Source organism: Brassica oleracea, chromosome C3 (genome assembly GCF_000695525.1).
Source record: "Brassica oleracea var. oleracea cultivar TO1000 chromosome C3, BOL, whole genome shotgun sequence".
Lineage (NCBI taxonomy): Eukaryota > Viridiplantae > Streptophyta > Magnoliopsida > Brassicales > Brassicaceae > Brassica > Brassica oleracea.
The window spans coordinates 10,436,866-10,460,360 of record NC_027750.1 but is presented as its reverse complement, the minus strand read 5'-3'; the positions used below and the strand labels follow the sequence as shown (position 1 = coordinate 10,460,360).

General features: G+C 35.5%; 3 protein-coding genes across 3 annotated transcripts; all 3 read right to left on the bottom strand.

The window, feature by feature from the left end:
* Window positions 1-1,793: 1,793 nt before the first annotated feature.
* Window positions 1,794-6,414, bottom strand: LOC106336244 (inactive disease resistance protein RPS4-like). The gene is made up of 5 exons (XM_013775015.1): window positions 5,706-6,414; window positions 4,492-5,590; window positions 3,966-4,298; window positions 2,916-3,872; window positions 1,794-2,637 (listed from the first exon to the last, which is right to left on the bottom strand). Exons 1-5 carry the CDS (start codon window positions 6,224-6,226, stop codon window positions 2,041-2,043), a joined length of 3,507 nt encoding a protein of 1,168 aa, XP_013630469.1. The 5' UTR covers window positions 6,227-6,414; the 3' UTR covers window positions 1,794-2,040.
* Window positions 6,415-10,017: 3,603 nt separating this feature from the next.
* Window positions 10,018-16,479, bottom strand: LOC106334853 (disease resistance protein LAZ5-like). The gene is made up of 9 exons (XM_013773231.1): window positions 16,452-16,479; window positions 16,323-16,356; window positions 15,402-15,480; window positions 14,207-14,784; window positions 13,494-14,120; window positions 12,284-13,406; window positions 11,895-12,212; window positions 10,804-11,796; window positions 10,018-10,719 (listed from the first exon to the last, which is right to left on the bottom strand). The coding sequence occupies exons 4-9, from the start codon at window positions 14,671-14,673 to the stop codon at window positions 10,198-10,200; spliced, it is 4,050 nt and encodes a 1,349-aa protein (XP_013628685.1). The 5' UTR covers window positions 14,674-14,784; window positions 15,402-15,480; window positions 16,323-16,356; window positions 16,452-16,479; the 3' UTR covers window positions 10,018-10,197.
* A 2,790-nt stretch (window positions 16,480-19,269) lies between these two features.
* Window positions 19,270-19,820, bottom strand: LOC106334137. The gene has a single exon (XM_013772473.1). It carries the CDS (start codon window positions 19,780-19,782, stop codon window positions 19,339-19,341), a length of 444 nt encoding a protein of 147 aa, XP_013627927.1. The 5' UTR covers window positions 19,783-19,820; the 3' UTR covers window positions 19,270-19,338.
* Window positions 19,821-23,495: the final 3,675 nt, after the last annotated feature.

The window sequence follows — 23,495 nt, the reverse complement described above, 5'->3', positions numbered from 1 at the left end:
GACGGTAAAAAAGCTGTTGAGGTATTAAACAAGAAAATGCTACTCTTTGAACGAGGGATATCAAATTGTGGTCGACTAAGTTTGAAGCAGTTTCATTCGGATGGACTACGAGGGAGGCAAACAAAGTAGCAGATCGATTAGCAACTACTAGGCCTTTAGAAAATTCTTTTAAATTTCATTACCATAGTAATAATAAACATAGATGTTATAAAAATAAAATTTATATTTTTGATTTGTGATATTAATACAGGATTGTAGAATGTTTTTATTGGAGATAAAAAAATGGAAAATAATGTTTTTGGACGGAAGATATACTCAAAATTCACATAAATCCTCAAACCGATACATTAGATCTTAATATTGTAAACGAAAGTATATAAAATTTTATTTTTAATAACAATTGGTATTTTGAAAAGATAGTAATTGTAAAATAAAATAAAATTTAATAATAAAAACTAAATAAGTTGTGCATATCTATTGAAAATATCTTAATTATCTTTTTTAACTGAGTTTTGATCCATAACTATATTTTAACTATAATTAGATTGCAATATATTGTTTTATGCCTATAGTTTAACAAATGATATAATAAATAGTAATATTTTTCATAGAGGTGTTACAAAACAAAATTCAGAGAAATTTTAGTGTATTTAACTCCTACAACACTTTTAAAAGTATTTATTTTATTTTCTTCCTTATGAAATTTATTTTGGAGTAAGAGATGTAGTTACTTATATTATTTTTTATAAATTGTTTTATTATAGTAACAACTATATAATTTATAAAGAAGAAGAAGTAGTAAAATTTGTAGTAAAAATAGTGAAAATTATAATTTAAAATAAACTGAAAATTTATTTAAATTTAAAACATATTTATATTGTTTCGTTCATTTGCAAACCCGTCCGTAGGGCGGATCCGACCCTAGTATATAATATACTCCCTATGTTTCATTATAAGTGTCGTTTTAGGTTTTGGTACACGGATTAAGAAAACAATTAATTTTGTACATTGCCTATAAAAAACATTATTACATATACACCTAACCATATTTCAACCAATAGAAAAATAAATTTTGTATAAAATTAATAAATTTTGCTTTGAAAATTGAAAACGATACTTATTTTGTAACAAAAAAAATTCTCTAAAACGACATTCAATATGAAACGGAGGGAGTAAATAGTATTTTATGTTTTGATCCAAGTTAACAACCTCCTACTTTAGGGTTAATGCCATCACCCGAGATTTATTCCAGCGGGTGACGTCACAGTTCTCTGTTTGGCTGTTTAAGACACCGAATAGACCCGAACGGAGTGGGTACTCAAACATCCAACCCTACTCAAAGTTTTATTTCTTTGATTTGGACGACTCTACATCTTAAATCTCCTTCCGTAGTATCTTCCTCTCCTGTACCATGTGGCGTACAGTAGTACACTCCAGGTCAGCTAGTGATCTACTTCGTTAATAGCTTCCGTAGGATCTTCTGAAAAATGTTCCAGAAGAACTAGCCGTCTCTTTTTGATTCAAGGATTAGTGGCATACATATTCGGATCTTTCCAGAGTATACTCTATTACTCTGTTTACCAAAAACACCAAGTCCATTGTCAATCACTGTTACATTGATACATATATATATCTCACACAGGGATGTCCTAATCCAGATTCAGCTGAGATATATATGTGTATATATGAGATCTTGTGTGATCGTCTGATCCATAAGATCGTGCTTCTGTGTATGAATGGAAATGGTTGAAATGACTTACATTGATTTTATATACGAACGAAGTTATAACTAGTTCCCAAAGACAAAGAGTGTTGTGTCTTGAAACTTTCAAATGCTAAGCACCCAACTCTGTTTTTAGTATGTGGGATTGAGAAACAAACTTTTGTACAATGAATGCCATCAAAACAGCTTCCCGTCACAAAGTTTTGTTACAGGAAGAAAAAGAGATATAGTGAAGCTATCTAGCTCTTTGTGGAACTACAGCTGGCCTCACCACTCACTTTTATGATCTCGTATTGAAGTTGCGCCATAGTTTGCAATCATAATTTTCGAACCCTTCCTACTCCCTCATGAGATTCAAGTTCACCTTGTTCAACACCATCTGCCCTTGAGCTTGCCTCCCAAGAACCAGTTTCATAAACTAAACTAAAACCGCACTTCAATACCTCACAATTCTTAACCTCACCAAAATCATTTATCACTTGAAATTCAATTGAAGCCTTAGTAGGAACACACCCTTCTTTTTTTCTTTTTGGAACACACTCTTCCTTACCATCTTCTTCTTGACATTTCTTGATATTTAACCAATTGGTGTAGCCAATGAACACATGAGTAGATGTGATCGTGCGTTGCTCATCGCTGGTTTCCCATAAACCACCAACAGGGAAATTAAAGTAGCTGAAGGATGTCTTAACATTGTTGAAGTCAAATATGCATTTCACATGGAGGTTGTTGTTTCCAATATTTAGTTCTTCAAACGCGACAATGGCGCATAGTGCTATGCCGACCAAACCGCTGTCACTCCAGTGTTGAGGAAGCTCAGGCTTTAACACTGCTCCAGAAGCTTTATGACCAAACCAAGCAGGGACTTCACTTCCAGGAAAGCAAATGGAAACCAAAGCTTCAAAAGAAAGACCCTGCAAAGTAAAACCGAATAGATTTAACATAATTTTAAACTTTGGACTTGCAAGAATAAAGAATATATATATAGATAAGAGTAAAGCTCTAGCAAAAAACCAACTCGGGTTGGGCTAGTGGTACTCGAGAGAACTTCGGATCCGATACGGTCCCGGTTTCGAATCCCGTTTGCCACTGGAGAATTAAAATTTTGGCATTGCCAGGAACAGGAAACTGACATGTGGACCGATAACGTAGGCTGCAATCCAAAAAAAAAGCTATAGCAAACAAAAAGTACCTTATTGTGGCGGTTCAGTGTTTTTGACAGGATCCGGCCTTTATCGTGACCATAGCATGTGATTTCATTCTTGGCGACGTGCTCTAGTTTGTCACAGTTAGTGAAAATGAATGAGGAGGGCACTTGCTCTGTTGCCATAGGAGGACTCGCCACTGTTTTAAGTGAGGTGCAACCATGTGCATCTAAGCATTGAAGATTTGGTGGTAACATCGAAATAGATTGGAGTTTCTTGCAATACTTCACGTCGATCCATTTCAAATGATAAAGCTCACTAATACTCCATCGCAGACTGATGATCTTGTCATTTCTGCTTAAGCACAGATGTCGCAACAAGGATAGTCCACCCGTCCGGGGTGACGGTTGGACATTATTCACTTGGTCTACTGGGTTAGCACATCGTAGTAATAACATCTTTGGCACGTCTGTGATTTCTGTCCTATCGAGTAGTAAAATCTGCAGATTTTCCATGCCCTCCTTAATTTCAGGAAATCTCCTAAGCCTTGAACAACCAGAGAGTATTAGTTCTTCAAGAGCCTTGAGCTTGCCAAGACAATCCGGGAGAGTCCTCAGCCGTTTGCAGTCTTTCAGATTCAGGACGATAAGTCTTTGGAGTTGCTCGATCGTCCGGGGAAGGTTCAGTATTTCTGTCCCATCTAAATGTACATGTTCAAGATTTTTAGCATTCACATGAAAGTCATCAAAGCTTGAGCAGCCACTGAGGACGAGAGTCTTGAGACGGACTAAATTATTCATCTCTGGGAGAGACGAGAGACTTGTGCATCCTCTGAGGTTCAAGAAAGAAAGACTCTTCATATTTTCGGTATCTTCGGGAAAATCAACAAGTTCAGTGCAACCTTCAAGATTTAGTATTTCAAGAGATTCAGCATTACACAAAGCTGACAGGTCGGTCAACTTTGTCGAGTGACTTAAATCAACCCACTTCAGATTTGGTGTCTCCTGTGAGGAAAAAGCACTCAGAAAACAAGCACCAATCAGCTAAGCTATCTAGAGTACAATAATCAAAATCTAGCAGTGAACAAGAAGACACACCTTTTTGCCTTTCCAAACACGTTCAATCATACTGTATGGCAGCCTGAGGTCACCAAGATTCTCGGGTTCGAATTTGGGTGGAAGTTCCGTCGATGGAAATTTCAGCCAGTGGAGATATCGAAGGTTTTTCAAAGGCGATTCAAGTTCATCGGGCAAGTGTACTTTGCACTTAACAGCTTCAACAACAGCTTTACATTGCCGAGGGCAGCTAGAGTCAAAGATTTTGAGATATCGCAGGTTTGGCATTAGGGTCAACTTGTCTGATGCTATGGCGAATTCCTCTTTTAACTTCGACACGTCGAGTAAAATACCTCTCACAGTACTATCTTCTTCCTGTTAACAGAGTAAGAAAAAAAAGCACAAAAAATGGTAAAATTAGCTAACAAAAAAACTCAGTCTATACTGAATTTGAATCTTAGCATTTTACCAAAAAAAAAAAAGTCTATCAGATGAGATGATAGTTAGATTGGGTGGAGTTTATTTTACTTTAACATCTTTGTAAACCTAAATTGACGATTCTTACTACCTTTTGGTTGACCAAAGTTTTAACAACTGTATCATGATCCCATAGCCTGCTCTTTCCCATATTATCTTCTGAAGATGGCAATAAACCAAGTTCTTTGCCCAGTGAACACAGTATCTGAGGCATCTCGATCTGGCCAGCAGAGACACTTATCATGAACTTGTCAGCAAGGTCTCCAATAACCCTCGCAGCTTCTGCACCGGAGCCATGAGAGTCTTTGGAAGCCAGTAAACTTGTCACGCAATCCTCCTTTTCTGATGTGAAGAAACAAGCTATGTCAAGAAACGCATCTTTTTGCTCATCAGTCAACCTGTCATAACTGATTTTTAACTCTCTTTTGATATTCACATTGCAACGATGTGACAGCGTTTCTATTCTCTTTTCCCAGTGAGCATCGTTTTTACCGCAAAGCTCCTTCCCTAGTTCCTCAAGGGCTCTTGGATTGCCTCCGGCATAGTCCACAAACTTTTTGGACAGCCCTTTCTTCGTGGGAGTATAGGCTTGGTTTCCGAAGGCATGTCGGCTAAAGAGTAGTAAGGCTTCGTTGTCGTTCAATCCAGGGACCACATAAGTATCGTGAACCACTCTTCCGATCCATGACTTGTCGCGCGTTGTGATGACAATCTTACTTCCCTGCTTAATCCGGCTGAGGTTACCGAGTAGATACTCTATTTGTGACTTTTCGCTCACGTCGTCCAATAGAATGAAACATCTGTTTTTGAAAATTTCATCCTCAACTTCTTTTTCCAGCCAATTTGATGATCCCTCCTCGTTCTTCGACTTCTCATGAATGCCAAGAATAATCTTTTTCACCGATAACTTATTGCACGTATCGAAATGCTTTTGCGCGAGAGTGGTTTTACCAATCCCGGCCATACCAACAATTCCAAGTATTTGAGTAACTTTATCATCTAAACCAAACCGTTGTTCGAGTTGCTCAAGGCGTTGCTCCTTCTCGCAAGGGGGAAGAGAAGATGATATTGTACCCATAACGTGTTTGATTATTGGTTCAGAGGAAGAGGAGCCTTCTCTTTCTTTTAATATTATGGCTTCCACTTCTTTGACGTTGTTGACTAGCCGGATGAGGAAGTCATTTTCAGAACTGAAATAAGGAAGAAAAAAAATACAATCAATGGAACTATGTGGATTAAAAAAAAAAACTATATGGATTAGGAAAAAAGTGAGATGGTCAAACAAACAAAAAAATATGAAACGACCTTTTTTCAGCCAATACCAACCCCATCTGTTTGGGAACAGCTTCTAAAGCATCTTCCCATTGCGCCATCTTGGGTCTTTTACGGCGACCTTCTCCGTATAACGCCACGCCGAACTCTTTCTTTTGCCCTTTCACGTCCTCTGGCTCCACCTTGAAGAAGACGGGTATGACTCTGAGGCTTCCTTTCTCCATGTTCTTCATTATTTCCACCAGTTCGTCCAAGCACCACTCTGACGTTGCGTACAGATTCGAGAAGAACACCAGGGCGATCTGCGACTCCTTGATCCTTTGAAAGAGGATCTCAAGAGATGCACCCCTGGGCTCTTCACAGTCGATGTAGTACTTGATTTTATTGTCTTCCAGGGCCTTCCTCAAATGACTGATGAACCCGTCACGAAGATCAGCTCCCCGGAAGTTGATGAACACTTGCGGCCGCCACTCAGAGATTTGTTCGTCCGTCGTGATGGTGGTGGTGGTAGTCGTCATGGGAAACTTTTGGCCGGTCAACGTTGATAAGCTCATTCCAATGCTATCTATTCACACAATCACCTGTTCCACCACTCACATTCTACTGTATATGATTTTTTTTTTGCTAACTACCCACTAATTATATTGTATATTTAAATGAGACCATGGTAAGCTCTCTCAACTATGGTAAGATTTAATCTTCTTTTTCTTTTTTTCTTTTCGGTTAACATGGTGTGAGATGTAATCATGATTGAGATTTACCTCCAGCTAGCACTAATACAATTTTTTTTGTTTTATAATACCACACTAGATGTAATCGTTAATATTTCTACACCTAGAGATCTGAGATTCAAACCCAAAAAAACGTAAATTATGTATATTATAGAAAAAAAAATATTACAATAGGTCTTCAGCATGGTGCAGGACGTATCATTGAACATGGATCTCATAGGACGACTCGGAGTGACGCAGTCAGACGTGTATTCTCATCTCGTGGTAAAATTGTCAGCGGTAGAATATCTATGTAATATTTCTCAGCGTTATAATAACATAATTAATCAGACGTTAAAAAAAATACCACACTAGAGAAAAAAAATTGTCAAAATAGTATTTATCAAAATGTAGAAATTTAATAGGTAATTCTACTAAATGACACTAAAATCAGTTTTTTTTTATCAAAAAAGCATACAAGGAGAAAAATGACTAAAAGAGTTGCATTAAAAAGATAAAAAACACTTTTACCTTTATTTTATAGATTTTTAAATATAAATAATTATTTAATTAAATCGTAAAGATTAAAAATTAAAGAAAATTAAAAAATAAAAATATTTTTTTGTATTTTCCATAAATACGTTTTTCAATTCAAAATTTATTCTTGTGTTTTTTTTGAAATCTTTAATTTTGAATTATTTTAAAAAACATTTTCTTTCAAATTCTTATTTTGAAATCCAAAAAAAAAATTTTGAAAAAAATTTAATATTAAATTTTTTAAAAATTTATAAACTCAAACCCCCACTCCAAACCTCAAACCCTATCTTTCAAATTTAAATCCTAAATCTAGATAAATAACCCTAAGAATATAATGTATTTTTTTAATGAAACATTTTGGCATATTGATCCTTTTGTAATAAAAAAATTGATAAAAGAAACGTTTCGAGCAAGTTCTGGAATTTAATTGCTTTTGATTTCACATAAAATCTAAGGAACATACAAACCAAAAAAACTAAAACAAAGTATGCGAATGGAAAGATTAATCCGTACCGGGAAAAAATTCGTTTAAGTATGAAAGCTTCAAGCTTCGGAATTAAAAACAAAAGAAAAATAAAAAAAATTCTTTCCGAAGAATCCAGAGACAGAAAAGGGAGAAAAAAAAATCGGCATATTCATATACTAACAGAATAAAACAGTCTCGGTCAGTATATATTACGTAAATTGTGTAATAAATACATTAACAATTTAACATTTAATATATGAACTAACAAAATTCGGTTTTGGCGTAAGTGCCCGTCAATCAAAGATAGCGGAATCTAAATTGGTTATGACTCATTTAGAGCACCATTAATCCTAGCACTCTAAACGAAGTGTTTAATTTTTTAAGTTTTTTGTCTGATTAAAAAAACAAATTAAATACGAACTAATCGCGTACCGCCACGTGTTAGTGGGGTCCGCAAAACAGTGCAAGCACTGAAAAAACACGGCGCTTAAATAGAATACAGAGGCGACGGTGTTTAATTTTGATGTGGGATCCACCCACTATTATAATACTTTCTTCGTTTCATAATATAAGTAGTTTTTGTTAAAAAAACTAAGATTAAGAAAATTATTATGTTTTTAAAAAGTATTTTATAATAAATAGGTTAGATATAATTTAACCAATAAAAAATAAGTCTATTTAATTTGATTGGTCACACTGTATTCAATAAATGTAAAAGTTACCTAGAAATACGAAAACTACTTACATTTTTAAACAAAAATATTTTCGTAAAACAATTTACAATATGAAACGGAGATAGTAATTTTTTTAAGTTCCTCCGACTTAAGAGTTGCTGCTCTTACGTGCCTATAAAAATATCTGACGTGGTTATTACATTTAAAATAAATAAATAATACATAATTATAAAAAAATCATTTTTTATATGTGGGTGGAAGGACTCAAACCCGGGAAGACCGGAAGACAAATAGCTAATCATATTTTCAACCACTTCCAACCACTGTGTTGTTCGTATCTTGACTATAACTAACTTATTAGATATTTATTAGCTATAATAAAAATTTATAAATAGTACCATCATTATGTAGTATGAGTTAAAGAACCATGCGAATGAAATGAAAGTAGTTCTACTGCCTTTACTTTTAGTTTCATAATAAATTGAATTAATCAACACTGATATAATTAGCTAAAAATGTATGTACAGGTCTGGGACGGATCGGGTATCCGGGCAATTTTAAGGTATCCGGATCCGGATCCTTATCCGGCGGATCCATAATTTTACTATCTTTATCCGGATCCGGGGTTCTCGGATATCCGGGTGTCAGATATCCTTAAAAAAATTGTAATATCCGGCGGATATCCGGATCCGGATCCTTATCCGGCGGATCCATAATTTTACTATCTTTATCCGGATCCGGGGTTCTCGGATATCCGGGTGTCAGATATCCTTAAAAAAATTGTAATATCCGGCGGATATCCGGATCCGGATTTGGATCCTTAAAAAAATAAAAAAATATTAATATATAAAAAAATATCAACAATAATTAAAAATAAAAAAATATATAATGTTTTTAATTATTTCTATGTATAATATTACAAAATTTACATGATATATATATATACTATTATAAAAATGAAAATACATGAAATAAAATTAATTTTTATATATAGATATTACTATTTTTGTAATAGAAATTTATAAAACTTACAGATCCGAATACCTGGACTAAAAAAATCAAGATATCCGGATCCTGATCCGGTTTTGACGGATCCAACATTTTACTATCCGGATTCGGCTCCTCCGGATATCTGGATTTTCGGATCGGATCCGGATCAAATCTCGGATCGAATCCGGATCTCGGATAAAAATCCCAGATCTATGTACAGCAGCTATAAATAATAAAGTGTAAAGATTATTATCAAATAGTTGGATTTAGCACAGTGGTTTTGAGGTTGGATGAAAGTTTTCCGTGGAAGAAATAATTTTTGTTATAATGTTGTTTTGTTTTTTTAAATGTTAGTTTACATTTTGAAATTACTATTTTTATATTTAACTTTATTGGAAAAGGAAAACACCATAAATATATTTGTGTAGTTCTGTTTTTTATCTGGCTTAACTCTTTCAATTTGATTTTATTTAAATTTTAGTAGAGTTAAAATTACATTTTATAAAATATTTTTGTGTTCTATTCTATTGTATTTAATGATTATTAATTTTAAATGTGTCTCATATTTCTTAGTTTTGAATATGTCTATTTAAATATATAAATTCTAGTAAATTTAGATTTTTGTTGGTTTTAGTTAAAATACGTTAAACTGGTAAAATTTAATCGTATTAACAAAAAAATATTTGATTTGTATTGCTTTAGTTTTATATTTGTGGATATATACTTACATTGGTATATAAGTTGATGTAAAAATAGTTGTAATTATATCTAGTTTATTTTTATTAATGTAATATATATATTATTTTATTGGTGGTATATGAGTTATAGTTATTAATATATATAAAAAAATTCCAAAATAAATATTTATATATATATTTAACTTTAATGATGATATAATAATAATTAGTTAGTACCACATTTAAAATCGTGCTAAAAAATAAATTTTATAAAAAATATTATTGGTCTCACAATTATCATGATGTCATGTCATATTTTAAAAAAAAATCTTTTTTCTAACACCAAATACTTACATTAAATTAAAGGCTCAACGGATTTTATAGGTTAGAACCGGAAATACATTGGATGGTAAGATGATAAACTTATTTTGTATTTTTGCTTCACCGGAAGACCTCAACCCTCTATTGGAGCTAAAAAGTCTTTAAATCTGAACATATATTCCTCTTTTCTTCGGGTGCATATACCAAACTAAAGCCACACTTCACCACCTCGCAACCTTTGATCTTTTCCATACCATCTGTCACTTGAAACTCAATAATGGTTTTAGTAGAAACACATTTCTCTTTATCATCCTCTTCACTAATTTTGTTGATATCCATCCTCCTGGTAAAGCCGATAAAGACATGAGACGACACAGGCTTCAATGGTGTGTCAATTGGTTCGCCCCAACCTCCAACCGTGCAGCTAAAGCGGTTACTAGACCCGTCTTCATTCTTAAACTCAAAATTACATTTCAATAAGACACTTTTCCTTTGGTTGTGGTAGCCATCAAATACGATAACAGCGCATAGACCAATCCCAGTAAATTTATTATCACACCAGTGTGGAGGCAGCTTGGTCTTTAACAACGATCCGTAGGCTCGGTGACTGAACCAGGCAGGGACTTCCCATCCAGGAAAACAAGTTCCAATCGGAGCTTCCGAAACTAAACCCTGCAAAAGAGAACAACAAAACAAGATAAGATACCGTAGATGCAGCAAAGAAGACTCAAAACTGATAGAGAGAAATAGACATACCCCACTGCATAGTGTGAGTTCACCTAGCACTAACTGGCTTCTCCACCGGGTATAAGATACGATATTATCCTTTGCATCTCGATCCAACTTGTTGCAGTTGGAAAAATTGAATGTGGCATGGCTCTGATCAGACAACATCAGAAAGGCTATAGGTTTTGCAACTCTTTCAAGGGAATCACAACCATGTGCGTCAAAGTACTCAAGTCTTGGTGGAAGCATTGGAATAGATCTCAGCTTCTTGCACTGCTTCACATCGAGCCATTTCAGATTATAAAGTTTCCAAATATCAGGTTGCAGGCTGAGAAAATCATTTCCACTCAAACACAGTCGCCGCAGTGAGTATACTACGTTAACACCGCATGGCCATTCTCTCACGCTGCAATGCGATCCTAGAGTTTGTAAGAACACATCTCCAGACGCTGGGCCTTCGGATCCAGTGAAGCATGAGATGCTTGGCATCTCTTTTGCTCCTGTCCCATCAAAAAGTAAAACCTGCAGATGTTTTAAGCTATTCTTGACATCCGGAAGATTCTTAAGCTTCGAACAACCAGAGAGTATTAGTTTGTCAAGAGCTTCCAGGTTGCTCAGACAGTTGGGAAGACACTCCAACATTTTGCAGTTTTTCAAATTCAACACGACAAGCCTTTGGAGGTTCTCTATACCCTGAGGAAGTCCTTTGATTGCTGTGCCATCCAAATGAAGAAATTCTACACTTTTTGAAACTAGCTGAAACTCGTCGAGGTTTGAGCAATCACTGAGGATGAGTGTTTTCAGAGAGCTTAAATTCAGCTCCGGAAGAGACCACAGACTTATGCATCCTCTTAGGTTCAGGAAAACAAGTGACTTCATATTCTGAATCTCCACCGGCAACTCCTCCAAACTCGTGCAGCCTTCCAGATTTAGTCTTTGAAGATTTACAGCCTTTGACAATGCTGACAAGTCGATCAACTCATTCGAGTGGCTTAGATCTACCCACTTCAACCGTGGTGTATCCTATCAAAATCCAACGACTAATTAAAAAAAAAATATATATATATATATATATATAGCCATCTAATGAAAACATGTATGCAAAGCACACGAAAACACACCTTTTCGCCTTCCCAAACACGTGTAATGTTACTGTATGGCAGCCTAAGGTCAACAAGATTCTCCGGTCTGAAGTCCGGTGGAAGCTCATCCAATGGAAATTTCACCCAGTGGAGATATCGAACCTCTTCCAAGGGGAACTCAAGCCCATCGGGGAAGTATAATTTGCAGTCTTGATTTTTACATCGCCGAGAACAACAAGAATCATATATTTTCATGTATCGAAGATTGCGCATATCAGTGAAGGTTGAGATGTCCAAGCAAATGCTCTTCTCTAACTTTGACGTGTCCAAGAAAATACCCCTTACATTTTTGGCATCCTGTTAGCATGTCAAATGACAACATATCAGCATTGAAAGTTCTCTTTCACAGGAAACAAAAATAAACTTACTGTTTTTTTCATTTTCATTGGCTCCTTCATGATATCTTCAAAGTTCCCCAGCCTAAGCCACCGAGGAGAACCAGGGTCGGTACAGAACGTATATAGTGGAACGTTGATTTCTACTCGGCCGTCAGCAGTTGTAATCAGGAATTTGTTGACGAGATCTTTTACTTCACTCACCGCATCAGTAGAATCAGGATCTCCCGAATCTAGTAAACTCCTAACAAAATACTCATCCTCTGATTGAAAAAAGTGCACTATGTCGAGAAACACATCTTCCTGCTTCTCGCTAAGTTCAAGTTGATTAGCAAACATAACACTGGATCTTTGTGTCACCATTTCCAATTTGGACACCCATCCATCCGCACCTTTCCCATTAAGTTCCATACCTAGTAATGTGAGAGTCAATGGGTGTCCTCGAGCGTAATCCACGAACATTCTAGAGAGCCTCAGGAAGGTACTAGTGGGACTACAGAGTTTATCACTGAAGGCGTGATATTTAAAGAGTTGAAAGGCCTCACCATCGTTCAATCCTGGAACCACATAAGAATCATCAGCAAATCCCTCAAGCAATGACTTGTCACGTGTTGTAATAATAATCTTGCTTCCCTTCTTAATCCAGTCGCGTTCACCGAGGAGAAACTTTAACTGTGCCTTGTCGCTCACGTCATCCAGAAGAGCGAAGAACTTGGTCTTGAGTAGTTCAGCTTTGACAGACCCATGTGTTAACTCGTCACCTATTTTACACTCAAGTAAAAGTTCCAGGAGTGTCGTTCGCAGCCACACTGGGCCATGCTCCTCTGACTTGTTACGGATATCCAGAAAAGGAACGCAGCGTAGAAAGTTGCGGTTCCACTTTGCGTGCAGCATCATTGCGAGGGTGGTTTTGCCAATACCAGCCATCCCAACAATTCCAATAATTCGAGTATCATTGGAATCAAACTCTAACTTCTCCTCCAATTGCTCCATTCCAACGTTGTGATACGTTTCATGCTTTTCTGCTGTGGTGGGCGATTCAGTAAGCTTTGATTTCTTTGTGGAAGGAACGAGAGACGGGTTTTCTCCTTGCCGCTGCGACAGAAGATGTAGGACTTCTTCGACGATACGAGTGATGAACTCACTCTCATTACCACTGCCATAACCATCAAGTAAAAAAAACAGATGAGAGACAAAAGAATCATATTAGCCAAAATAATCTTGTAACAAAAGAATCATTTACCCGTGATCGCTCAAGTTGAAGCCTAACTTGGACGCAATAGACCTTAAAGCTTCCTTCCATTTAATGATATGGCTATCCCGTTGAATACGCCACAAATTCCAAAAGCTTTCACCGAAAACTCCAGTCAGATTCTTAACTTGGGATGGTTCCACCTTGTAAAAGATTGGGATGGCCACGAGTTTGCCTTCGTCCATGAGCTCTTTGATTTTCACCAGCTCTTGTAAGCACCAAGCCGATTCTGTGTAACCGGTAGAGAAGACAACGAGTGCGATCTTAGACTCCTCGATCCTGTTGAAAATTTTTTCAAGTTTTTCACCCTTCGACTGGTTTGCATCTACGAAGAAGCTGACTCCGTGCCTTTCCAAGGCGTCCACGAGATAGCTGACAAAATTATAACGCAGCTGGGCTCCCCGGAAATTGATGAACACTTGATGCTTTGGGTCTGTCGAGCTTGAGCTTTGGCTTTGGCTTTGGCTTTGGCTTTGGCTTACGTTTTCTTGCTTCTTTTCTTCTTTGAGTGAGCCAGCACTATCGCAATCAGCACTACTAACAGGGTTTCGGACGCCAAGACTGGTCAGAGTCCTTTGGACCAGCTTGACGATTTCATGGATAAAGATAGATTCGTTTCTGCCAAAATGAAGGTAAGAAAAAACAATTGATCGAATAAGGTTTCACTACTTGCTAATAAATAAACGTTATTAAGAGCCCGCTACCTTTTCTCATTGAACACGAACCCCATCTTTGAGGAAATGAAATCTAAAGCTTCCTTCCACTTCTTGAGCCTGTCGAAATCACTAGTACGATTCCCTAGATTCCACAAGTTAAGTCCGAAATCTCCGTCAAGCTCCTTCACATGGGATGGACTCACCTCGTAGAAAATGGGAATCGCAATGAGTTTGCCTTCCTCCACCAGCTCTTTAATCTTCACCAGCTCGTCTAAGCACCACCTCGATTCGGTGTAGCTTTTCGAGAAGATCACGAGCGCAATTGTCGACTCCTCGATCTGTTGGAATAAATTTTCAACACCCCGTATCATCATCCTTCCATCGTTTCTGACGTTGACTCCGCTCTTTATCAAGGCCATCTCCAGGTGAGCGACAAAGCTCTGCCTCAGCTCGGCTCCTCGAAAATTGAGGAACACCTGTGGTGGGGACACCTGTGGTTTTTCGTAGGTCGCCATGGAGGAAGAATCTCTCTAATGACTTTTGCTTCAGAGAACGAGATTTGGGAAAACTTCTTTTCAACGGCTTCATTACATATATCCCATCCATACATCTCATCGTGGTCCCCACTGGTACAATAATTGAAGAGAGATTATTAATTTAAGGCCCCTTATTCTTACCAAAAGCCAAAAATTAATTGAATATACCCAACCCACCCACTATTCTAGACACAATTATAATCTAAAACCCCCAACTAAGGCTCCGAATGGTAACAGTGTATTGAGCGGTACTGGACAAGCGGATTAGATAGTGCAGTACGGTTTAACTGCGGTTTTGTAAACTGAGAATTATTAGCGGTTAAACAAAAAAAAAGCGGTACAAAATAAAATGTGAATGGTAACAAAAAGCAAATGCGGTACATAACCAAAAGTAGAATGACAAAAGTAGAATAAACGGTGCGGATAAAACTTAAATTTAAATATATTTTAATAAAACAAAAGATATAATTATTATTAATAAATATATAAAATTTAAATTCTTCTTATTACACCACATAGACAAATATACAATCAAGAATTCTCTATTTTCCCACATAGAGATTGCATGATCAAACAATTCAATGAGTTTTTTCTCTTGTTCATATGTCCATTTGAATATGTCCGTGCTCTACAAATTATAATATATATGTTTTAGCTAATATTTTTGCATATATAAAATTAATAAAATATTTAGAATTAAAACTTACTCTTGTTCTAGTTTCATTAGAAACATTTCAGCCTCTTTGTCTGGAAGAACTTGCACTGCCTCGATGACTAGAAGACATTCTGCACTATTATACAAAACTATTAGTAAAAATTTTAAAAACTAAATCATAATTACATAATCATTTTGTTTATCCTAATTGTATTAGTATTAGAATCTATATATACATATATATATATATTTTTTTTTTTTAAAAAATATATGTGTTTCAATATGGTTACTTATCAAGCATTATCTACAATAAAAAAATATTTTTATGTAAACACTATCATGTTTTTAACAATACTTCTTATGATAAATTAACTCATAAACATATATAGTTCTCTTAACACATAAAAATCTAGGGTTTGTTAAACAGTAAAAATATAATTAATAACAAAAATTATCATTAATTTGCATTATATATTCTACACAACTAAAATTGTTCGTACATTTTTAACTTCAATAAATAAATCTTTACATATATATTATTTTATATTATGTATATTGCATATATTTATAAGTTAATGAAAATGAAATGTAAAAAGAAAATTTTTAAATGAAAAAAAAATTCATACACACAAACTTGAAATGGTGTAAGCAATTCAATTGCTTCCAATGTAGAACTTGATGAACTTAATATAAATGTTTTAAAAAACACTTTGAGAAAACAACCACCAACTAGAAAATTAACATTAATATATTTTACGCAATTAAAAATTTTCTATAATAATTTAACTTAAATAATTAAGTTTTGATATATAAATATATATTAGTTTATATTGTATTATTATATTTTTTAAATAACAGTTTTTTGTTTCATATATGAAAATAAGATTAAAATATATATTTTAAACTTAATTATTAATATTTATAAACTAAAAATGTGAAAAAATTGAAATACGTTTAAGATTCATGGGTGTACCTTTCCAAAATTCAAATGTGATTTCAAGGTGCACCTGCAAAAAAAAATGAAATGACAAAAAATTGTTAATGAAATTAAATAAAAAAAAAATAAACTGAAATAAAGAAAACCCCAGATATATTGCCATACCTTTGTTCGTTGCTTTGAAGTTGTGTCTGCAAAATTTTCCTCTTTCATCTCTATTTATACACGAACAAAATTTCTGATAGAAGAAAAAAAATATTAAACCACTCAACCACTTAACAAACCACATCTACTTTGTTAATTGTGTGGTTCACGTGCGTATTCTAAAACGCATTTCCTGTTTTTTTTTTATTATTTTTTTTACTTTTAAACCACATCATGTGTTTTGTATAGTTATTAGAGATGAATGGTACCATGATTTATGTTCCGCCATGCGTTTTCGTTGTTCCACTCATAACATTCAATACCTAATCCTACTAACCTACTTCCTAGTGGATTCTATCTACGATTAGGTGACAATACTGACACATACACACAACCAATACGCATATATATATATATTAGGTTATGTTATTTAAATTACTATTTTCTACATAGAAAAACTTCGATTCAAAAACGCGGCCACCGGAATTTGACCGTGATGAATATGCCTAAATCGATGAGTTCAGGCGTTGGTCTTCGTTGACAGCTTAATTCCCAGATTAACCATGTAAAAGCCCAACACAATGTTAAAGCCCAAAACAAACAAATATACATGGCATTTGGAATTTCTTTTAATTAAAAAACCTAATCAAAATTATCTACGAAGCAAAAAAGATTGAAATGTGAAGATGTCAAGCTAAGTTCGAGAGTAAGCGACAAACTGAAGCTGAATCGAGTTACCAAACTTCATTTGTTCACCAAATCAAGGTAATATCCTTGTACTGGCAAATTAAGTTAAACAAGCTGAGAAAAAAAAATTGTTCAATGGTGTTTGTTTGACAATTAGTTTTCTGGCAACGAACCGTCCCGCACCGCACCGCCGTAAATAGTAATAAAAATTTTTACATGTACCTATATATCTATATATTTTTGCTACTATTACGATCGTACCGCGCCTGTCCCGCACGTCATCATTCGGAGCCTCTATTTTGATTAATTGTACTTTCTGTTTTTGTTCTTCTTTTGTTATTTTGTGTATGATGTCGTGCGAAACATAGAAGAGGCTTACGTCTTGTAGTTCGTCACATACATACTCAGATTTCACATATAACATTTTTTAATTTTTCAACCTGCTATATAATTGTGTACATAAATGACTCAAATATAGTTTCTATGTTTATTAAGCTTGTTATGTAGTTGATGGTTTCAGTGACTAGGAAGTCAATCATGTTTTCAAGGTTAAAAGGATGGATAATCAACCAACAGCTGCAAGTATATGATGATGACTTTGAGTCAGATGAGGAATACGTTGTGGACATAGAGTTTGAACCAGATGTATATCAAGATATTCCTCTCTCCCTTGATTCACAATCTACTTAGCAAGGTTAGTATGTTAAGTTACATGTCTCAGTTTCTATTAAGATTTCTAATATGATGTCTCCTTACAAATCTTCGATATTGTATATCTTTTATTTGTCACTGTCTAATTATGTTTAAAATTAGGTTATGCGTAGTATACCCCACTTAATTCCCGATTTTTTGGTAATTCATTAGTTCTGGGATTGCCGTCCAACTAGAGTCTAGCGTAGTTTCGAACATGGAAAAAAACAAATAGGGTGGTGTTATCTTTCATCTCCATTCAAATAATCCATTAAAATAAAAAAATAAAAAAAAATTATAGTTTTCAATTATATGATTTTAAATTCGATTTTTTTTTATTTTTATTTTCTTTCGAGGTTTCATTGTATACTTAAAACTCTGTTTGAGTGGGCCAAAAGATTAATGTTCAGGCCCAAAAAAGAGCTTTCACCATATACTTCATCACATTGTTTGTTTCTGCCCATTAAGGCCCATATCCATTAAGCAATTTGAAGCGGGGAAAGTTTTTTCTTGATCAAGAACGCGAAGAGGATGTTGGAAACACGAAACGTCGAGACCAAAAACAAAAAGTCTCTTTCTCACTCTCTTGATAAACGTGCTCTGTGCAGAACTGTAACCACGCGGCTCACCAAAGATCATTACTTTACTTAAACTCACTCTTAACTCTCTCTCTCTCTCTCTCTCTCTGGTTTGAAACTCACACTTGCTCTTTCCCACCGCTAACATTGTCGTGGTTTCTTTTCTTTTCAGCTACCACTACTTCGCTCCAGCTTCATTTTCTCCGAATAGTAAGACTTTCTCCACTTGTTTTCATTTTTTTTTGTTTCCTTAGATTCTTGCAGCTGCAATATGAGTTGTTGAATCTTTCTGCGTTTCCAGTTACTTGCTTCGTTGGACTTGTTTTTTTGTATGTGGTTGTTTCAGTAAGGGTTTAGCTGAATACAGTTTCTTTGCGTACTCTCAGTTTCTAGATAATCATTCATTGTAATGCTGGTTAATGTGTTAAACGCTTAGCTTCAAATGGGATATGGTGTTAAGGATACAGAGTTAAAATGAAAAGGGTTTATAGCAACATTTTTCTATGTTCCTTGAGGGTAGAAGGAAGGTCTAAGCTTTTCAGTTCTTCATTTTTATTCTCTGTTTATAGGTCCTATTACAATGGAGGTGCTGCTAAGAACTGGTCGGAGAATAATAATTCACGATGTATCAAACTTCTCACTAGTATCGGTGAGTTGACATGCCTAAGTATAGCTAGGGAATGAAGCAAATGGTCCGTGCTTGTATGATAGATGTATAAAGATCCAATGTCTATCTTCTCTTTTTTTGTATTTAAATGTTTTGGATTCCTGAAATTTAAAATCATTGGTTTGATTCTGATTATCACACTTTTCTCCATACAATATCGTCATATGCATCAATATTTGTACACATAAATAATCTCGAGCTACAGAGGATAAATTTCTTTAGTGTACATTGAAAATGGAGTTGATGTTGATAAATTTGATCTCGGCTGTTCTTTTGTTTCACAACATCACGGAATGAATGCGCTTGTGCTGTCTCTACGTGGATCCTGATCTTGTGGAACTTTGTGTGTGTTGTTGGTACCCTTACCTTGACCAAGCCAAGACATTTTGAGTCTTGATGGAAACACTTTCTTCTTGCTTGATTCTTGGTCTGCTGAGGCCTTCTTCTTTGTCTTCTTCTGGTCACTGACAGCGTGGGAGTAGCTCCTTAGTTCGTTGAGCCTCTTCATCTTCTCTTTCTTCTGCTTCTTCTTATGGAAAGAGAGGAAGAACAAGGCCACCACCTTGGTAACCTTGTTCCCTGGCTTTCTTGAAGAAGAAGAAGAAGCTTTCTTGAGTTTCAAATGCCGGGTTTGGCGCCGAGGACAGCTCTTGGTGATTCTGATCAGGAGTTTCCTACACGGTCGGAGAATCTTGTGGTTTAACGTGACCAACGACGCAGACCCTCTCATCTATTAGTTGTTATGTTAAAAAGAAAAGACAGAGACAAGGTCTGAGGCTAATGTATGTGTCTATGTGATTGTTGGCTTTTCCTTTTGTAAACCTTTGTATATCTCTGGTGGGTTTCACGTTTTGTTGTGTTAAAAAAGAGTCTGTCTTAGTTTGTGGCACACCACGATTCTGAAATTGACAAGAGACTTGGTCTTCTCACAGCTGACAAAAGTCTTCTCTTTTCTGCATTGGGCTTTATTTCAAGAAGGCAAGGTCTCAAAAGTCAAAACACCAACTGCGTATTACCGTATCTTGTTGCCTCGGAAGATGAAGCTAGGTTTAGATCATAGCATAAATTCTGTAGTACACCAAGAAGTAAAAATCATCTTCTTTAGAAATATGTATCTAAAAGGACGATGGAGATCATGCCACGTTGCTTAAAGCATCTGTTAGTGGGCACGTTGAGGTTGACATTAATCAAAAAAAATCCCATCAACCTGCAGAGAATAGATATGTCAAATCTGTGTGCATATTATTAGGCTTGATTCAGTCCTACTCGGACGATACTAGACATAATAGGTCACAGCTCGAAGAGTTTAGATCAGAAGAAAACAGAGCGTTTATCGGGTTTCTTAGAGCATGTACAACGGTATTAAAGAGGCAATCCTTAGGAAAAATCCTTAATGCTTTTTGATTAAAGAAATATTAAAAGATGAGGGGAAAGTTAAGGATGATCCTTAGCTAAGGATGATCCTTAATTAAGGATTAAAATACGGAAGTCTTTATCGTGCTGGCACACTATGATTGGTCCGTTTTTGTGTTGTCTCTAGTGAGGGGAGAGAAAAAACACGCGACCCAACCTCATTGTATCTCGAACCCGAAAAAAAAGCAGAGGAGAAGGAGAGGCGACAGAGAGGCGATTTGCGATCCCGACTTGTGAAGGTAAAATCCGATCTTAATCTTTTTTTTTTCCTTCTCGAGTTTATGCATGTTGATTTCATCACGTTTTAGGGTTCGATTGAGGTGTTTTATAAAATCTAGGGTTTGAAATCGGATTGGGGATTTTTATCGATTTAGGGTTTTCGTCTTGGTTTGTTTTTTTTTTTATTTTCGCTTCGGTTGTTTGTTGTTATCGTCTCGATTAGAGGTTTAATCGATTGAGTTCACAATCGATTAAGGTTTTGGTTCTTGATTTGAATGTTTTTTTTTTAATAAGAATCGTCTGGGTTTGTTTTCTTTTTCATTTTTGCTTTGGTTGTTTGTTGTTATCGTCTCGATTAGAGGTTTAATCGATTGAGTTCACAATCGATTAAGGTTTTGGTTCTTCATTTGAATTTTTTTTACTCTAATGCAGGTTCTGAAATGGATGAAGAACAGTGAGATATGAAAGCACACAAAGCATACCAGAGGGTTGATTTCGTATCAAATTCGATGCAGGGGATTCTCCAACTGTGCCCCTGTGGATCAATCACGAAGGAAATTGTAGATGAAGAGGATACATATGACTACTTCCCTGGGAAAAGATACTTCATCTGCAAAGACTTCGAGGTATGAAGTTTATTTCTATCTCTTTCATTTATTACGGGTTATATGTTTGCTATTTGACAAATTTTTTTCCTTTTGGCAGAATGACGGTCTGCATTACAGGCAACCATGGGTTATTGGCGTGCAAGAAGAGGTTGAGAGGCTCAAACTGAAAGTTCTCCGCCATGAGAACCTTCTTAGAGAGTGTGAGGCACTTAAGGTGAGTATATTTTTTCCGGTATCATAAAAATTGTGTTACCGGTAATCTTTCTAACCAATGTGTTTTGGTTTGTCTTATGTCTGTTCAGGAACATGTTAAAATGTTGGTCAACCGGGTTTCTGAACTTGAGGTTAGTCTTTAAACTCAACCGCAATAGTTTCCTGGTTAGAGAACAAAGCTGTTAGAATTGAAACAGATAGGACTGTCGGTAACTGTGTAGTTAGGAAAAAAATACTTCATTAAATAGACCCTAACTGCATTTTGGATAGTAAAACTTCATTAAATTGCTTGTAGCTGTTATGATAAGACAGTTTTCTACTAGGATTCAATGTAGAATCCCTTATTTAATTGTAGTAGAATACTAGTAGAGAATCACACTTCATCTTAAATGGCAAGCTCTAGTTTTGTTAATCTCTTAGCGAGCCAAGGGTCAGTCGACCTTGACTCTGCAGAGACTCCTTTGTTTAGTACCCAAACTCCTACCCAAACACCGCAAGAACCAAGTGTCAAAGAGAGGAGAAAGTGGTCTGTGAAGGAGGATTTAATCCTGGTGGGTGCTTGGCTAGTCTGTGAAGGAGAATTTAATCCTGGTGGGTGCTTGGCTCAACACTAGCAAAGACGCAATCGTTGGTAACGAACAAAAAGGTGCAGCCTTCTGGAAGAGGATTGTCGAGTTCTACAACTCCAGTCCTCTTCTCGTTGGGACAGTGCCAAGAGGAAGCAGAGAAGCGGTCAAAATGACAACGATGTGATGAAGGCTGCCTTGGATATCTTCAACAGTGACCAGAACATGAAGTTCAACTTGGAACACGCGTGGAGGGAGCTTAGGCATGATGTCAAATGGTGCTCCACCTATCTGGAGAAGGACAAGGATAAGCGCAAAACCGCGGATACTCCGGTTGCAGAACCAGAAGATAGACCAATTGGGGTTAAGGCTGCGAAGGCTGCGGGTAAGAGAAAGAAAACATGAAAAGATGAAGAATTAACCAAGCTTGAAGGGATGATGGAGATTAAAAAGCAAATCTCAAGGCAAAGTTTGCTTGAAAGTTTGCTTGCAAAACCTGAGCCACTGTCTGATATGGAATTAGCACTGAAAACAAAACTGTTATCTGAAATGTTGTCTTGATGGTTTGTTAGCTTTAGATTAACTTGTTTGCTTTATTATTTTGCTTTGTTTCCTTTACTGACTCCTGTGGTTGTTGCTTTGTTTCAGGATCAGTAAAGACATGTGCGAGATGAAGACAAAAGATGGTGTCCCTTCCTTGTTCAGTCACGGGTCATTTCATTTGCTTTTTCTGTATGCTTGCTTATGGTTGTATGTGTCACGGGATGTATGTGTCACGGAGAGTCACGGGTTGCTTTGTGATTGTTGGTTCTTTGTATTTTGAACTTCTATTTATAAGTCAGTATCTGTTGCTTTGTAATTTGAACTTCCCTTGTATCATCTCATCAATGAAATCTCTTTCTTCTTATTCCAAGCTTTGAAGCAAACTTTGCTTGTATCATGTCACGCCAAGAAAACCAACAAGTGATGAAACTTAAACCATTCTTTACTCCTCTTCTACTTCTCTAAAATTCACGGCAATAAAACCAACAAGTTAAGACACAACTACTTCTCAAATCACAACTTATCAAGTAAAGTAATTTTTTTTTAATCTCATATGATTCTAAAAGCTGATTAGTAATTTTTTTATTTTTTTTTACTCTAAAATGATTCTAAAACATGATTAGTAATTTTTTTTATTTTTTTTTACTCTAAAATGATTCTAAAACATGATTAGTAATATCTTTTTTTTTTACTCTAAAATGATTCTAAAACATGATTAATAATTTTTTCATTTTTTTACTCTAAAATGATTCTAAAACATGATTAGTATTTTTTTTATTTTTTTTTACTCTAAAATGATTCTAAAACATGATTAGTAATTTTTTAATATTTTTAACTCTAAAATGATTCTAAAACATGATTAGTAATTTTTTTATTGGGCA